The 13728-nt window shown below is 44.3% G+C and overlaps 1 protein-coding gene across 5 annotated transcripts in view; it reads right to left on the bottom strand.

Moving 5' to 3' along the window:
• The window catches only part of CC2D2A (coiled-coil and C2 domain containing 2A), a 143387-nt gene that overhangs the window by 91011 nt on the left and 38648 nt on the right, over positions 1 to 13728 (bottom strand). For all 5 annotated transcript variants that reach the window (XM_047718915.1, XM_047718914.1, XM_047718919.1 and 2 more), the window contains 5 exons: positions 13473 to 13571; positions 12563 to 12736; positions 7640 to 7802; positions 3786 to 3922; positions 3036 to 3167 (listed from right to left, as the gene is read on the bottom strand). In XM_047718915.1, coding sequence (XP_047574871.1) covers positions 3036 to 3167; positions 3786 to 3922; positions 7640 to 7802; positions 12563 to 12736; positions 13473 to 13571 — 705 coding nt within the window. The remainder of the gene's footprint in view (positions 1 to 3035; positions 3168 to 3785; positions 3923 to 7639; positions 7803 to 12562; positions 12737 to 13472; positions 13572 to 13728) is intronic.

Raw genomic sequence — 13728 nt, 5'->3', positions numbered from 1 at the left:
GGTTTTAATCTCGGAAGAGTAGAATATTCCACTTTAACGAACTACTGATGAGGGATGGGTTTGGTCAGTCCTGCTAGGTTAGCTTTGGGCCTGAGAGCTCTGAGGCAAAAATTCAGCATTAATGGCCCAGGGAATCGACAACTCCTGATCCAGAACACTAACTTGGTTTTCTGTCACTGGGATGCCAGGGTTACGCCAGAGCCCAGGAAAGCCACTGTTCTGCAGGAGAGACAGCTGAAGAGAGGAATAAGGAAGGAGTTTCTTCTAGAGACATTCAACTCAGCTGAATCATTTTAATAACATTCAGTTTGTACTTTGATTGAGGTGTCCCTATGTGCCAGCCTCCTACTCAGTGCTATGGTTAAAAGAAGAAGAAAACCCCATCTTTGCTTTTCGTCATTTACAGGCTAGTGGGGGTTAGTGGAGGGGGGGGGAGATACATTAATAAGCTATTAGTGAAGCCTTCTCACCCGTTTATCACCTTCTGTGTTCCTGTGTCATGTCAAAACTCCCAGATGGGAAGTCTGTTTAGATATAAGACTAAAAATATAGGTCATATGCATTTAATATTTTTTTCTTAAAGGCAAGCCTCTTACATGGAACAGTGGAAAAAACATGGGTTTTGACATTGGACAGATCTGAATAAATGTAAGAAAATGTAAAAGTTAGTAAAGAAATAAAATTGTGAAAAAACTAATCCAAAAAGAGATGCATTATGTTTTGAATCACTGGAAGTTTCCACAACCACATTCCCCAAAAAAGACTGAGGTGTGTAAGTCCACAGTGAATGTAATAGGTCACGAGGAAAGGGGGAACATGCAAAGAGAATAATATCCCCTCCCTCTAATTTAAACCCTTCTGTATCCTTCCCACACACTCAGATATATTCTTCCCACTTTGCTAGATCCAAAGCGTGACCCTCTGGGAAATGACCTTGGGAATCTCTAGTCTCTTTGGCTTTTCTCTCTTAATTTTTTTGCTCTGTGACACTGGATGACCAGCCCCACTGAGTGGGACATTCTCCTTCTCTCCTTCCTCATTTCTGTACGCACGATGGGAAGATCTCTCCTCTCATAGGTATTAGGAGAAAACCACCCTGTTTCTCTCTGCATGTCTCATCCTCATGGCTCTTTCCCCAGAGAGAAGGAAGAACATGACTAGAGAGCCAGCTGGAGCCTGAAAGCCATTGGTCCGGGTTCTCTGCTGCCCCTTCTTAACTTTCTCCTGAGAGCCTGCTTACTGGCCCTGCGTGTTCTCCTCAGTACTCCTTATGGTGAACTCACCAGGGCTGTGCTAGACGGGAGCAGAATTCATGGGATTTGGAGCAGGATGCTCATCTGGTCCTGCATTCCAGTAGCCTTCTGCTGTCCGGTTTTACCCTTAGGGAGTCCGATCTCTGCATCCCTCTATGACCTCCATGCATTTCCTAACTAGCTCACAACTTCTGAAGCAGATAGATAAGATTAATTGGCTCCCTTAATACCCAACTCAACATAGCACTTACTCTTCTGTTTTCTCACTGCAACTCATAATTTAGTGCCTCATTATATCAGTGTATCCTGCTGAAACAGATGGAAGGTGAAGGAAGACTGATGTACTACTGGATATGTGCACAAGGGGATGATTGTCTTGATCACTAATTATATCATGTGTCTATCGTGTAAGCAAACAGATGACAAATCCCTCATGGACTGTGACTTGGGTTTATGCTTGTTTTGTGATCATCTACTCCCATGATCACGTTTCTGCACAAAGTAGCCACTTTTTTTTTTTTTTAACATTTTATTTATTTGACAGAGAGAAACACAGTGAGAGAGAGAACACAAGCAGGGGGAGTGGAAGAGGGAGAAGCAGGCTTCCCACTAGCAGGGAGCCCGATGTGGGACTTGATCCCAGGACCCTTGGATGACAACCTGAGCCGAAGGCAGACGCTTAACTGACTGAGCCACCCAGGTGCCCCAAAGTAGCCACTCATTAATACTTATCTGTAATAACAAAATTTCATAGAAATTCACAATTTAAGAAAAAGTGGGATACAGTGACATCACCTTAATACCCACAATGCTCCTCTGAGGTAGAGAAGATTATTATTGTTCCTATTTTTCAATCCAGGAAATGGGCACAGAGGTAAAGGGACCCTCCCAAAATTGCACAGTAGTTGTTGACAGGACCGCTCAGATGCTGCAACTTGCACCTGTGTTTTCTCTGTTGGGCAGCCTGCTTTCCAGAATGATCTTTAAATCCCCTCCTTCGGTTTCACTTTATCCGTGTTGAAATATAAAATTTCCTGGGTTTCAGAAGGAAGTGGTCTTTTCTCAGCAGCTCAGGAAAGGAAAAGCAATATAATTAAACACTAAGGCAGGCAACTGTGTCTGTTGAACACTAGTTGGCACCTACTGAGCTCGGTTCCAAGCTCTCGAATGTACGATCCTCACCCATCTGCACAACTATCCCAGGAGGTAGGTGCTATTATTATGTCCATTTCACAGATGAAGAAATTGCAACACAGACAGTTTACAACACAGAGTTTGCCTTATGAGTGTTAGTGCCTGGACTTACAGCAGGTAGTTTGGTATCAGACCTTAGGAAAACACAGTAAAAAGGATTTTCAAGGATAGAAAATCTCCAGCTGGGGGAACCTGGATGGCTCTGTCGGTTAAACAGCCGACTCTTGATTTCGGCTCAGGTCATGATCTCTGGGTCCTGGGATCAAGCCCCCATCGGGGTCCTTGCTTGGTGGGAAACCTGCTTCTCCCTCTCCCACTCCCCCTGCTTGTGTTCCCTCTCTCACTGTGTGTCTCTCTGTCAAATAAATAAATAAACAAACAAACAAACAAATAAATAAATAAAAGATTAGGTGAGCAGAGCAGACTGGCTCTTATATAACACACCTGCTTCCTTGTCTGTAAGGCAGCGAACTTAAAAAACAAAACCACCACCAAGGTAGAATGTTATGAATTTGGTACCCCAAGCTACTGGAAGAGCAAAGCACTGTGAAGCACCTTCATGTGTTGAAAATGAGGAGTCAGGCTTACCTTTTTATACAGTGTTTCAAGTTCTGCCTTAATGTCTTGCCCCTGTGTCAGCATTGGTGGTCTGGAAGGAAACGCCTTGGTGGGGTTGGGTAGTGCCAGAATTCTCCCATCATCTCCAAACCACTTCCTTCCCTGCAGATCAAACAGAGGCAAGAACACCATTTTCTTTTAACTGGAGAGAAAATGGTTTACAAAATAAATGACAGTTGCCAGAAAACTCTGGGTCTACATACACATTTCATGCACCTTCCTCTGTCCCGACTAGATCTTTAAAAGCCTCATTTCCATTAGCAACTGAGTCTTCACTAACACTCCTGCACAACTAATTAAGGATATAATCCTCACTCCCCTCCAAAAAAACCATAACAAAAAGCTTATAGGAGTGCTCGAAAAAGTATTTTCTAGTCATTAAAAATTACAGGAAAAAACCATAGGAGAAAAACAACTGTGAATGTTCAATCTGTGGAGAATTAAACATTGTGCATCGTGCAAAAGTCACCGACATCTGACTCAGCAGGAGAATCCCAAGCCCGGCCAGTAGAAGATGGGCTTTTTGGGCGGGGGGGAGTGTGTGTGGTCTGAGGATCACCAAATGTACTAAGAGACAAATTGAAAAGGAAAAAAAAAATTGTACCACTGTCTGTAGACAGGAGGGCAGGAGCATGAGGGTGTGGTGACTGCCTGGGACGGCTAGAAGCCGGTCTGATCCGAGAGACGCCCGGGGGCTACAAGTGAGACGGGGTGGCTTACGGGCTCCTGCGTCAGCAGCCGGTTCTCCATGGTGTTCTGACAGGCACGGGGCACCTCTGGTCTTGCCCCAATATAAAGGCCTTCGTCTTCCAGAAATCTGGGCTGCACGTTCTCGGGAAGCTTTTTATATGTAGGCACTAGAGAGCACGTAAACAAACACCGCAACATTAGTGCCAGCATACACATTTCAAACCACTCTGGAAATTACATTTGTATTCCTGGAAGCCGCAAAGGCCCCATCTTAATTCTCAAGGACCAAGGACAAGAAGAACGTGTTCCCCTGTCATAGCTGTGGAATGGTGACAGGACTCCGCGCCTCGCTCACCAGCGGGGCCTGCTGTGGGGAGGGCGGTGTTCACATCCAAAGGCCTGCTCGGCTTGCTCGCCTGCCCAATGCACCTGGGCCAGGCCTGGCTTGGAACCTTTCCTTCTGTACAGAAGGGATGATTATATCTATTTCCTGGGTTCTCGGGAGAATTACAGGAGGTAAAGTAAGAGAAAATGCTGTGTAAGTTAAAAAGTTATAAAGGAGACAGAGCAGGGAGGGAGGCTTTTCTCAGGAGGCCTTACATTTGCACCAACTCGTGAAGGTTGAGAGAGATGGAGCCTGGGGTAGTGTACCCCCCACCCCCCAAGGGCATGGTGTGGCCCAAAAGTGGGGTAACACTGGGCACTGTTGGGGGGGGCGAGCAGGGGCAGGGCAGACGGAGGGCCCTTCCAGTCATCAGCAGCTTGAGTTTTGGTCAGGGGATGGACCCCTGAAGGCTCTACCCGGGGAGTGACCTAGCAGATTTTCAGTTCTGGAAAGATCCCTGGGCCTGCTTAGGCAGAGTAGGCCAGAGGAGAAAATAAGAGAAGAAGCCAGGGGACCTGTGAGTGTCCGGAGGTAATTTGGGAGTTAATGAGGAAAGGTGGAGAGTCTCTTGTTTATAATTATCTCACTCTGCATCTTGCCAAATCCCTGAATCTGCTAATTTTCCTGTATGAGGCCCTTTGCACACTCTGCTTCCCAAACTCACCCATGCAAAACAGCTAATGCCAGTATTCTTGGAAAAAGTGACCTCGGAGTTCTGAGACAATGGGGGCAAACCTGAGCAAACATGGGGGTCTGCCCCCAGCCCTCCATTCACATGGCTAGGCAGCTGCCCGGCACCAACCCAGCGGTCTTCGAAGGTTTTTTTTTTTTTTTTTTTTTTTACATCTTCGAAGGTTTTCATGGAGATGTTTCTGCCTACTCTCACTCTATGTATGCTTACTGTTTGTGGACATGCTATCATACATACAAAGTTAAATCAGGAAAGGATGAGATTAAAAATATGTGCCAACAGAAGCCTTGACATTTGCTTCCCGCGTCCCTGGGGCGAATGCACTCTGCTTTGTCAACCATTCTCCAAGCAGTGACAAGAACGGACACAGTGACAAAAACATTATTACTCTTGATCCCCTGCTATGTGCTGGTCACAACACAAGGGCTTCACTCAAGCAATTTCCTCAGTGCTCAAAGGAAGAAGAAACACCTGGAGTCATGTCGTAGGATCGTTTCAGTTCCTCCTGTTTTCTGGTAAGGCCCTGAAAATGGAGGAACTCGCTCAGGGTCATTCCTCAAGGAGGAGGAGCTGGGGCAGTGTGGCTCCCCACCTCCTGTTTGCTAGGCCAGGGGTTGCCTCCCCTCTGGACTGGAGCTCAGATTCCCCACTCAGGGCAGGTGCCAGGTGCCGCTGGTGCTCCCACAGCCTCTTCCACATACTCCTCTCCCACCCCCACCCCTGGTCTGAGCCAGCCCCTGGGGTCTAACCTCCCCTCCCAGCCCGGGGGTCTCCAGGGACAGGCCTGACAGGGAGTCCTCTGACAAACACAAAGAAACAGCACTCCTCCTTGGCCAAGGCTGCTGCCCATGAACTTCTCCAAACCCCCAAGGAGCATCAGGACACATTGTGCCTGGTGTGTGGCTTTTGTGGCTGGCCTCCCAGGTCAGAGACCCACCTTCCCTCCTGTCACTAGCTTTGTGGTCTCAGACTAGTTCCCTAACTTCTCTGGGCTTCTGCTTTTTCATCTGTAAAATGGGTGTGAGAAAGAACACTTGTCCAGCCCTGGTGTGGAGCCAGGTGAGTTTATACACAACAAGTACTTAGAAAGGAACCTAGCAGAGGAAGGGCATGGAATGCGTTTGCTATTATTGTTTTGGCAAAGTTGTAACCTCTGGTTACATATCCCAGCTACCTACTTTAAAAGGAAACCTGAAATGTCCAACAAATCCCAGTACTTTGGACCATACACGATTCAAAATGACCTATCAAAATGGAACAATAATTTATCCTTGGCTTGGCATTTAACTGGAACTCAGAACATGACAAATGAAAAGAAATCCAAATCCCAGGTAAGGTGAGTGCAGCCCCCCTTCCCAGCCTGAGGGGCTCTCCTGGGGGGACTCCCATTTTAAGCTTGAACTATCAGCTAACTAACTGGGGAGGTCCCTCAGGTACTCTCGGGAGGAAAGAAAATTCCAAGGGAAAAAAGAACAAAGGGAAGTCCAGGGCAGAAACAAAGCAAGGGGCAGTCACTAGGAGTTAAATGGAAGGTCCCTGCTCTCGTACCCCGGCCATTGTCCCTGAGGTGAGGAGCCTCAGCCAATCTGCTTCGTACCTCCCTCAGAACCTCTGATGTGATCATGTCCTCTTGCATGTGAGTGAGATGCCTGATGGCTGGGGGCTCCTAGATAGTCTCAGGGTGGTGCCCACAGACAGGGGAACCAGCCATGCGAGTAGAGGGTTGGGGCTTTCAGCCAGTGCTGCTCTCTATCCCCACCTCCGGGAGAGGACAGGGACTACAGGGTTCATTAATCACCAATGGCACTGACTTGGTCTCTCCTGTGGACAGAAGAAGCCTCCATAAATATCCTAGCTGTAGGGGTTTGGAAAACTTCCTGGTCGATGAACTCATGGTGGGGCTGGGAGGGCAGGGACCCTGGAGAGGGGATGGAACCTCCACGATCCTTCTCACATGCCATGTCCTATGACTCTCTTCATCTCTGTTCTCTCTCATACCCTTGTTTTTTGTTTTTGTTTTTTTCTTTTTTTAAGATTTTTAAAATTTATTTGAGAGCAAGAGAGCACAAGCAGGGGAAATGGCAGGCAGAGGGAGAGGGAGAACCAGACTCCCCGCTGAGCAACATGGGGCTCAATCACAGGACCCCGAGATCATGACCTAAGTTGAAGGCAGGTGCTTAACCAATGAAGTCACCCAGGTGCCCACATATCTTTTATTATATGATAAGCCAGTAAATGTAAGTGTTTCTCTGACTACTATGCACTGTTAGAACAAATTATCAAACCCGAGGAGGGTGTCATGGAACCTCCAATTTGTGGCAAAATCAAATAGAAGTATGGGTAACATGGGGACCCACTACTTGTGATTGGTGTCTAAGCAGAAGGCAGTCTTGTGAGACGGAGTCCTTAACTTGTGGGGTCTGTGCTGACTCCAGGTATAAGTGTCAGAGCTGAACTGTAGGATATCCAGCTACTATTGGAGAATTGGTTGGTGTGGGGGAACCCCCCCCCCACAAATCTGGTCACGTAAGTGTTCTAGCAGGGTTGAGAGGGAGTAGAGGATGAAACAGAGAGATTCTCCTCACAGCCTGAATCTCAGACTCTCTCAGACTCTCGGCCCCCAGAACTGGTCACCAATTTGATGAGGGGACCCCTCAAAACACCCTGGTGTTTCTTGGGCTATTCCATCAGTAAGTGAGTGTTCAATGGGCATTTGCTCAAGTTCTTTATCCTCAGACACCAGCCGTATTTCACATGAAGGAAAATGAAGATGCCCGAAGTGAGCAGGAAGGCAAAAAGTACAAGTACCTGTCACCCTGCTGGGTACGAAGAGGAGTTCTCTTTCCATCTGCAGTCGAATGTGGATGCTTTCGTACTCTGCGGGTCTGATGGCTATGAAATCCTTAGCTGCGTGGTCTAAGCCCAACAGAAAATCCTCCTCATCCTTGGCACTAAGCAGCTCTTCCTCGTCCTGCATTACAATAAACAGCAAGAAAAACTGTGCTGTGATTATACGTCTACTTAGAAAAACAATGGCATTAAACTCATCCAACAACGTATCTTACAAGACTGTGATCTTTTCCTTGTATCTTTTTTTAAAAGCAAGGGTAAGACTTGATGGCCTTTCATGCTCTCCAAGTGGGTTTTCTTTATTTTTCACTCTTCCAGGTGGTTGGAAAATGTCAAAACCAGAATAGGCTGAAGTCAGAAGAGATATGCTGGGCAAAGCAATCAAAATCTCAGCAACTCTGGGCTCTGAGGGTGTGCATTCTTCTGCATGTACTTCAAGTCCTTGGGCTCAGAAGTTACATGGTATGTTAACCTTCCCCCTGGCACTGACCCCAGGGCAAGATGCTGTAAGCAGTGTCCACACTCTGCTCGGTGTCCACACCTGCAGCCAAGCCTCACCCACATCGCCTGTGGGACGTTGGAGAACTTACCAACAGTTCTAATCCTTGGTTTTCTCCATGGCAGGACAGGGACATTAACAGAGCTTACCTCTTAGGGTTTTGTGAGGATAGAGTTATTGGACACATGAAAAGATTCTAAGCACTGGGTCTGCCATCACAAATGCTAGCTGTAGCATGTCAATTGAGTATTTTCCCTTCTTTTTCTCCTTTTCTTTCTTCCTTTCTCTGTCTCCTCCTTACTTTTCTCCTTCTTCTTTCCCTCCTCCTCCTTCCCCTCTCCTTCCTCCATCTCCTCCTCCTTCTTAATTAAAGCCTGGTGCCCATTTAGGAGGAACAACCTTTAAAATCCCAGGGAAATCTGCACAGGTGATAACCTTGCTACCTGCCTTTTCATATTTCCTCCCAAATAAACCAAACAATGAGAAGGGGAAGTAAATCTATGGGGTAGCCAAGCTCCCAGTACAACCTGAGAACACAGAATGCCAAAAACTTCAAAAAAGGAAAAAAGAGAAAAGTGCCCTCATTTCAGTGTGTGATTTTTTTTTTTCCCTCGCTTAGGCCTCCTTTTGGTTTTGTGGTAAGCAGAGACAGACGGAGAAAAATTGCAGACAGAGGTAGAGAGCTATACAGGATCTAAAACCTCTGCCAGAAAGACTAAATCCACTTTGAGTATAAAAGTACTGGAAGAGGGTCTGAGCAGACAGGGGGACGGAGTACAGGGAAGGGGCTTCACAGGAGGGCATGATTTCAAAGGGCAGGTTTAGGAACACAGAGCTTCCAGGGGAAAAACATGCAAAAGGGAAGAGAGGTGGCTTGTTGAGACATGTTATGTCTCATGTCTCAGTTTCAATGCCTATAGATCTGTTGATAGCTCTGCCTTCCAAAAGCAGACCCTGGTTCTCCCTGCTTTCTGTGGGGGCCTCACTTAGTGACTCACTTCTAATGAGTGGGATATGAGTACAGGTATGTAGCTTCTGACTCTAGGTCAGGAAAGGCACCGTGGCTTTGTCCTTGCTTTCTTTTGGATCACTTGCTTTAGGGGAAATCAGCTGTCATGTCGGGAGGATGCTCAAGCAGCTTTGTGGGGAGGTTTGAACTGAGCCTCCTGCCAAAACTCAGCACCTGCCAGGCAGAAGGGTAAGCCACCTTGGAAGAAACCCCCCCAACCCAGTCAAACTTTCAACTGACTGCATCCTTGGCCACCTTGCCTACAACCTCACGAGAACCTCTGGAGTCAGAACAAGCTGAATATTGGCTTGTAAAACAATGACTATCAAATAAGCTGATGTACTCCCAAGCTTCCATAAACCTAGCTAAAAAATTACATTTTGATTTTGTTGTTTATGCTTAGGTGTCATATCCAAAAACTCATTACCAGGACCCATGTCAAGGAGCTTTTTTCCTAAGTTACCCCCCTGCTTCCAAGGAGTTTCATGGATTCAGGTCTTATATTTAAGCCTTTAATCCATTTTGAGTTCATTTTTTGTGAGTGGTGTAAGATCGGGGTCCCTCTTTCATTCTTGTGCATGTGAATATCCAATTATCCCTGAACCATTTACTGAAGAGACTGTCTTTTCTCCACTGAGTACTCTTGGCTCCCTTGTCAAGTATCAGTTGACCATACGTACTTGGGTTTATTTCTGGGCTCTCGATTCTGTTCCACTGGCCTATTGGTCTGTTTTTATGCTAATACCATGCTGTTTCAATGACTGTAACTTTATAGTATAGCTTGAAATCAAAGTGTGATGCCTCCTGAGAAGGACAAAGCAGGAGGCATCACATTTTGATTACTTCAGCTTTTGGGGTCTTGTGGTTCCACATAAATTTTAGGAGTTTTTTTCCTACTTCTGTAAAGAGGGTCATTGAAATCTTTATAGAGATTGCATGGAATCTACAGATGGCTTTTGGCAGTATTGACATTTTGATAATATTAATTCTTCTGATCCATGAACATGGGATAATTTTACATTTATTTGTGTCTTCTTTGACTTCTTTCATCAGTGTCTTACATTTTTCAGAGTACAGGTCTTTCACCACCTTAGTTAAATTTATTCCCAAGTATTTTATTGTTTTTGAAACTATCGTAAATGGGATCAATTTATTTTTTTCTCAGGAAATTTGTTGTAATTGTAAAGAAACACTACTGATTTTTGTTTTTGTTTCTAAAGGTTTTACTTATTTATTTGAGAGAGACAGAGCATAAGGTGGGGAGAGTGAGAAGGAGAAGCAGACTCCCTGCTGAAGCAGGGAGCCTGATGTGGGGCTCCATCCTAAGATCCTGGGATCATGACCTGAGCCGAAGGCAGACACTTAACCAACTAAGCCACCTGGGTACCCCCATACAACTGATTTTTGTATTATAATTTTGTATGCTGCAACTTTGCAGAATTCATTGATTAGATCTAACAATTTTTTGGTTGAGTCTCTAGTTTTATTTCTACATAAAATGAAAGCATCTGCAAATACAGACAATTTTTTTTTCCAGTTCAGATACCTTTAATTCCAGTTCAGATACCTCTTAATTTCTTTTTCTTGCCTGATTGCTCTAGCTAAGTCTTCTAGTATTATGTTGAAATAGGAGTGGTGAGAGTTAGATCCATTGTCTTGCTCCTGATTTTAGAGGAAAAGATTTCAAGCTTTCATCACTGAGTATGATGTTAGCTGTGGTTTTGTCACAGATGGCTTTTATTATGTGGAGGTACATTTCTTCTATGCCTAATTTAAGAGTTTTTGTCATGAATAGTACTGAATTTTGTCAAATGTATTTTCTGTATCTATTAGAATTTCTTTCCTTTTTAAAAATTAAAAAAATTATTTATTTAAAAATTTTTTCAGTTTTATTGAGATAGAATTGAAATATCCAAATCTTTTTTTTTTTTTTTTTTTTTTTAAAGTAAACTCTGGGGACGCCTGGGTGGCTCAGTTGGTTAAGCAGCTGCCTTCGGCTAAGGTCATGATCCCAGTGTCCTGGGATCGAGTCCCACATCGGGCTCCTTGCTCAGCGGGAGCCTGCTTCTCCATCTGCCTCTGCCTGCCACTCTGTCTGCCTGTGCTCGCTCTGAAAAATAAAATCTTAAAAAAAAAAATAAAGTAAACTCTGTACCCAATGTAGGGTTCAAACTCTGAGATCAAGAGTTGTATGTTCTACTGACCGAGCAAGCCAGGTGGCTTGAATTTCTTTCCTTTTTAACACGGAAAATTTTCCATTGTGTGTATATATCATATTTTATTTATTCATTCGTCTGCTGATGGATATTTTGGTTGCTTTTACCTTTTGGCTATTGAGAACATTTCTCTCACTGTTAAGCGTACAAGTATCTGTTTGAGTGCCTGCTTCTATTCTTTTGGATATATACCCAGAAATGGAGTTGCTGGAACATAGTAATTCCATGTTTAAATTTTTGAGGAATGACCAGACTGTTTTCACAGCAGCTGTACCATTTTATGTTGCCATCAGCAATGCACAAGGGTTTAATGTCTCTACATCCTTGCCAGCCCATCTCCCTTCCTTCCTTCCTTCCTTTCTTCCCTTCTTCTTTTCCTTTCCTTACCTTTCTTTTCCTTTCCTCTCCTCTCCTCTCCTCTCCTCTCCTCTCCTCTCCTCTCCTCTCCTCTCCTCTCCTCTCCTCTCCTCTCCTCTCCTCTCCCCTTCCTTCCTTAATAAAAGCCATTCTAATTTGTGTAAAATGGTTTCTTATTGTGGTTTTGATTTGCAGTTCCCTAATGATTAGTGATGTTAAGTTTATTTCATGTACTTATTGGCCATTTGTATATCTTCTTTGGAGATATGTCTATTCAAGTCCTTTGTCCATTTTTTTAATGGGATGTTTTCTTTTGTCTTACATGTGCCATGCACAATTACAGAGTCTGAGTCACAGCTTGGGTGTGGAATGGAGCACAAAAAGCTAATCACTTATGAGGCTGTGGGAAGAGAGAGAGAGAGGATTCATTTGCCTTGGAGAGGCCAACATTTTGCATCTGAAATGAATACGAATCGCTGTGTGGCATCTAGCAAGAAAAATCTGTAAGCCGCCTTGTTCTGTTTTTCTTCTTTTTCCACAGGAAAGAAATAGACATATTTAATCAAGGTCCTTATCCAAATTATGGGGTAAAATCAAAGGCTACAGAAAGTAACGTGAACACAGTATTCATTTTGCTTTCCACTAAAGGATGGATGAGTTCTTGCATGTGGTGGTGGCAGGTTTGCCCTCAGCCACTTTCCTTCTGGTGAGGATGTCATCATTATCGTCACCATTGTCACCACTGTGGTCATTAACACCAACATCCTCCCTCACCTCACTACCACTATAACGTTAAATACCGTTCTGCGTTCTCCTTGCGCAGGAGGCTCTTCTTCCTCTCCTTCCTCCTCCTCTTGGTTCCTGCCAGCTCTGGTTTTGGCTTTTGGTTTTTCTTGTGATTCCTCTGGTTCGGGATCAAAGTTGAAAGTGAAGAAGTTATAGGCTTCTTCCGCAGAAGGGAAGCCAGGTGGAACCTAAGGAGAAGCGGCGAGTGATAGGATTTCAGACTGTAGATGTGGAGATGAGTCACACAGCTCACTGACAGCAGCTTGACGTTAGTGGCATCGAGCGTATACTAGACACCCTGAGCGTATTACCTTTGTTGAAGGCACAAGATGACCTGTCACAAACTTTAAGGCATGCCATAGGCAAGGGGTAGCTTCCTCGAATAAGTAGCTTTCATAGTCACTTTTTTATAAACTAGCAAATATTCTCATAGGCACATAAATATATTATTGATAGGAGTAACAGCTTTTGAAAAAATGAGTAAAATACCAAAAAAGTAGATTCATTATTTTATAGATTAATGCTGAGATACTTCTGTTTAATTATGAGCAATCCAGGGGTCTGTTAACTTTTTTTAAAAAAATGACATTTTTTGTTTTGAATCTTCTTGAGCTGGTATTCCCTTTCTTCCCCATAATGAAGCTGGTACAACTTCAGAGCTGATAAAATAGTCTTTTTGCTGACATTTCCTGACCTTCCACGCAGCCCCCTTTACCCAGTCAGGCAGTATTCTAATCGTCCTGCTGGTTCTAGCATTTTAAAAGTAGGAATTAGTTCTCATACTTTTTTCTTGCATATTCCACAGTAATAAGAGTCAGGGTATGTATATAAGCATCTGTCATAGGATATTTTTGAAAAACACAAACAAATCAACAAAAAATATGATTTAAAGCATGCATGATTTAAAAAGACAGGATTTCTCACCGGGAGTTTAGGCTTGATTTTTTGTACAGAATCACGGAATTTTACTCTTGAGTAACTTTGGAAATCATCTTGTTGAGTCCTCTGTACCTCCTTACCTGCCTGTATGAGCAGAAAAAAGGATAAGTAGAATATTTATTATTTTAAAAGGCTTTTATTTATTTATTTGAGAGAGAGAGCTCGCACGAGTGAGCGGGGGAGCAGAGGGAGAGGGAGAAGTTTCTCCATCCTGAGCATGGAACCTGATGCGGGGCTTGAT

The sequence above is a fragment of the Lutra lutra genome, chromosome 2 (genome assembly GCF_902655055.1).
Source record: "Lutra lutra chromosome 2, mLutLut1.2, whole genome shotgun sequence".
Taxonomy (NCBI): domain Eukaryota; kingdom Metazoa; phylum Chordata; class Mammalia; order Carnivora; family Mustelidae; genus Lutra; species Lutra lutra.
The sequence above is the reverse complement of the archived record's forward strand: the minus strand, read 5'-3'. Positions and strand labels throughout refer to the sequence as shown.